The sequence below is a fragment of the Triticum aestivum genome, chromosome 1B, assembly GCF_018294505.1.
Source record: "Triticum aestivum cultivar Chinese Spring chromosome 1B, IWGSC CS RefSeq v2.1, whole genome shotgun sequence".
In the NCBI taxonomy this organism is placed as follows: Eukaryota; Viridiplantae; Streptophyta; class Magnoliopsida; order Poales; family Poaceae; genus Triticum; species Triticum aestivum.
Window position 1 is genome coordinate 583,683,965 of NC_057795.1, and position 3,541 is coordinate 583,687,505.

Sequence of the window (3,541 nt, forward strand, 5' to 3'; positions counted from 1 at the left end):
TTCCGACCGAGCCGCTTCGGACATCGGAGTCAAAAAGGCGTGTCGTCACTGTTGTCGGCCCCCAAGGGACCAACGACGTCAAAACGTGCTCAGAAAAAGGCTCAGTGTTTTTGCCACAGTCAAAATTTTGATATGATGCAAATGTCATGAATCGTAAAGTGATGGCTTTTCGTTAATCGTGACACGAATGTGATGGTTTTGTGCATTTAACTCTGGGTTTCGACATGTTTGATTATTCCTAACACCAAAGAGATTAAGGTTGTGAGGAGGGGCCCCAATTGAAACGATATCTGATGGTTAAAATTTGCGGTTTGGAGGATATACATAACTTTTACCAAATTAAAGCATTCAAAAAGCGATGATAGACAGGCAACGTAGCCGTGCTTTTTTGAGACCACATGTTTATGACGGCTGTGTGCACCTTAACTACGCAAAGGCCAGACCAAAAATAGTTTTGTTTGTTAATGTGAGATTACGAGTCAAGGAAGCATGCAAGTTCCCCCGCAAAAAAGAAAGGAAACATACAAGTTAAGTACCGATTTCACAAGTATTTATAGGAGATGTTTTTCGTAAAATGACTTCAAGCATTTATAGGCGATACATACTGCCGTTTGTAATCACTGTTGCGGAAGAACAATAGTGCCATCACAAACACTCTCAAAGACATTAATGGTCCCGGTGGAACTCCATGGCGCGAAAGGCAAATATCAGATCGGATGCGAGTTAAAGCGGAACAGTGTTACTACAAAAGAAGGACCACGGTCATACGCCCAGCCCAATCACGGACGAACAGGCATGGCCATAAGTGGAAGCAACAAAAGCAAAGGAGACATGAAGCAGAGCACAGCAAAGGACAAGCACAAGAGCAGAGCACTACGCCCATATATAGCAAAGCCATTAGTAACCAGACCACACCTGTTGGAAAGGCTCCGACACATACCAAACTTTCACCGCGTGTCAACTGTTAGCGGCCGGTGAACCGGCCAATGCAAGCTCGGTTCATGGATCCATCCCTAGTGCTACTACTACTGTACATTTGACCAAACAGATCGGCAGGATCGAGGTTCGCCCCAGCGCCGCGCCCACCGGCACCGGACACCGCGGCAACGGCATGCAGGATGGCAGGACGCCCACGCTCCCGGTCCAACCTTAGGTACGTAGCTCTACATCCAGCCAGGTCACCCATGGGCCACGGCCTACGGAGGCCGGCATGGACGGAGCAATCAGCAGCTCCCGTTGTGTACGTACGTCGACACGTACGAAAGCTACCAAGGTAGTATGTCGCGGCGATGTATGTCCTTGGCTAGGACCGGTGGTGGTCGGCGTGTGCCATGGCGACAAGTGGCGTCTCGAAGGGGGCCAGGCGGTTGTCGCCGAGGCGAGAGCGGTAGGCCGCCTTCTTGTATTCTCCCCATGTGAACTCCCTGTAGAGGGGCGTCCCCGCCAGCAGCTGCGGCAGCGGTGCAATCCTCTGCGCCAGCGGTGGCCCGCCGAAGTAGATCATCGACACGCGGGACTTGAGCCCGTTACCGGCCACCACCCGGTGCCGCACGCTCCTCAGCCTCCCATTCGTCAGAACCTGCACCGACCCCGACCGATTGGTTAATTATTGTTCCTGCTGCCGCCGTACGCCGGTCGTCGTCGGTCCGTCCACCGGTGCATGAGTTGGGCCTGAATGAATGAATGAATGTACCTGGAGGGAGTCGCCGACGTTGACGAAGAAGGCGTCACGGTTGGGCGGGACGGACACCCAGCGCCCGTCGTGGAGCGCGACCTGGAGCCCGGGCGTGCCGTTGGAGTGCAGGATGGACACCAGCTGCGGGTCCGTGTGCTCGCCGAACCCGGTGACGCTGCAGTTGGGCGGGAGCCCCTGCAGCAGCGGGCACGGCGGGTAGTGGTTCAACCGGAACACCTGGTCGCTCGCCACGTCGCCCGTCACCATGTCCGCTAGCGCGCCCCGCGGCGACACGCCCAGCCCCTCCGCCACCATCTCCAGCACCGTCCTCGCCAGCCCGCGCATGGCGCCCACGTACGCGTTGATCGCGTCCCTCAGCGCGGACGTCGGCGCCGGGGAGGCCTTGGAGAGCGCGTCGCGCTCGATGGCGAGGAGGAGGTACTCGACCCACCCCATGTCGCCATTGCGCCCGATGCGCTTGCTGCCGTACCCGAACGGGTCGGCGGGGCCCGACGCGTCCTTCTCCGCCTGCGAGGACGCGAAGAACCGGACGGCCTCGGCCTCCAGCCGGTCCACCACGCCCGCCGGCACGCCGTGGTTCACGACGCTGAAGAACCCGAACCGCTCGCACGCGCGCACCACGTCCGCCGCCGCGTCGGGGCCGGACAGGTCCACGGCCGGGATGCCCGAGAAGCTCTCCCACGGCTCCGGCGTCCTCAGCAGCGTGATCTGCTCCAGAGCCGCCGGCTTCGCGAGGACCACCATTGCCAAGAAACAGAGCAGAGCTGGGCCAAGCAAATAAGCAGAGCAGAGCGAGCGACCAATCCGTGAACCAAACAAGCAGGGCCGTACAAGCTAGCTACAACAGCTGTAACAGTGGCGCACTGCTGATGAGAGCTCGAGCTGTGGTGGCGCACGAGTGCGAGATGGGGAGTGAGGAAGGCGTTCATGGCGCGTACGTATATATAGTGGTGGCGGGGGGAGGAGGTCGCCGATGGCTCGAGGTGGCAGTGGCGGTTGCCAGTGGGCGCGCGGGGGGCCGGAGAGGCGGCGACGTACGTACGCGGCGGGAATGTGCGTAGAGAAACGAATGGGAGGGAATGGACAACGTTGGTAGGAGCTGTTCACCCCGTGTCGTGTGGGTGCACGCATCGATCGACTGACCTGTCTCAACTGCCTTTTCCGCATTGAGTGAGCCCGGAGTTGCCGCGAACTGAATCCCGGGCGTGGCGATTAGCCGGGAGGGGCGACGTGTGCCGATGCCATCCGCCGGTGCGCTGGGGTCCGGGAATGAGGAGGGTGATGGGTGCTGTGGCCGATGCTACGCTGCTCAATCATGCATGGACCGACGGACGGTATTCCTGTACGCACCTGTGTGTTTCTTTTCCAACTCGTGCTCATATACGAAGTTTTGAAGCTTTGTTTTTTTAAACATCAGTACAGAAACACAAGCTCATATATACACGCATACACTCACATCTATGAAGGCACACTCACTACCCTTACGAGCACCTCTGAGAGATTGAGCCGACACACCATCTTAAGATTTTCACCTCGTAGTCAGACGGGAACGTATCCTCCCACTAAACGTGTATCGCTGGAAATCCTGAAATAAATGCAGGATAAATGTGAGCACCGGGATTTGAACCCTATTGGGCTGGGGATATACCTGGCCATTTGCAGCCCGGCCCAAAAAAGCCTGACCCGGTCCAGCCCGAAAAAGCCCAACCCGGTCCGGCCCGACACTGCTCTCGGGCCTAGTTTTTGAGCCCGAAGGCCGGGCCTAGGTCCGCCGTTTTTGCGATTTAGTGATGGGACCCGACCCGAGGCCCAGCAGGCTTTTACACATGCAGGTCGGGCTTGGGC

General features: G+C 57.8%; 1 protein-coding gene across 1 annotated transcript; it reads right to left on the reverse strand.

The window, feature by feature from the left end:
- Positions 1-789: 789 nt before the first annotated feature.
- LOC123096101 (gibberellin 2-beta-dioxygenase 3) lies at positions 790-2,620 on the reverse strand. Its single transcript, XM_044517708.1, has 2 exons — positions 1,694-2,620; positions 790-1,579 (listed from the first exon to the last, which is right to left on the reverse strand). The coding sequence occupies exons 1-2, from the start codon at positions 2,438-2,440 to the stop codon at positions 1,304-1,306; spliced, it is 1,023 nt and encodes a 340-aa protein (XP_044373643.1). The 5' UTR covers positions 2,441-2,620; the 3' UTR covers positions 790-1,303.
- Positions 2,621-3,541: the final 921 nt, after the last annotated feature.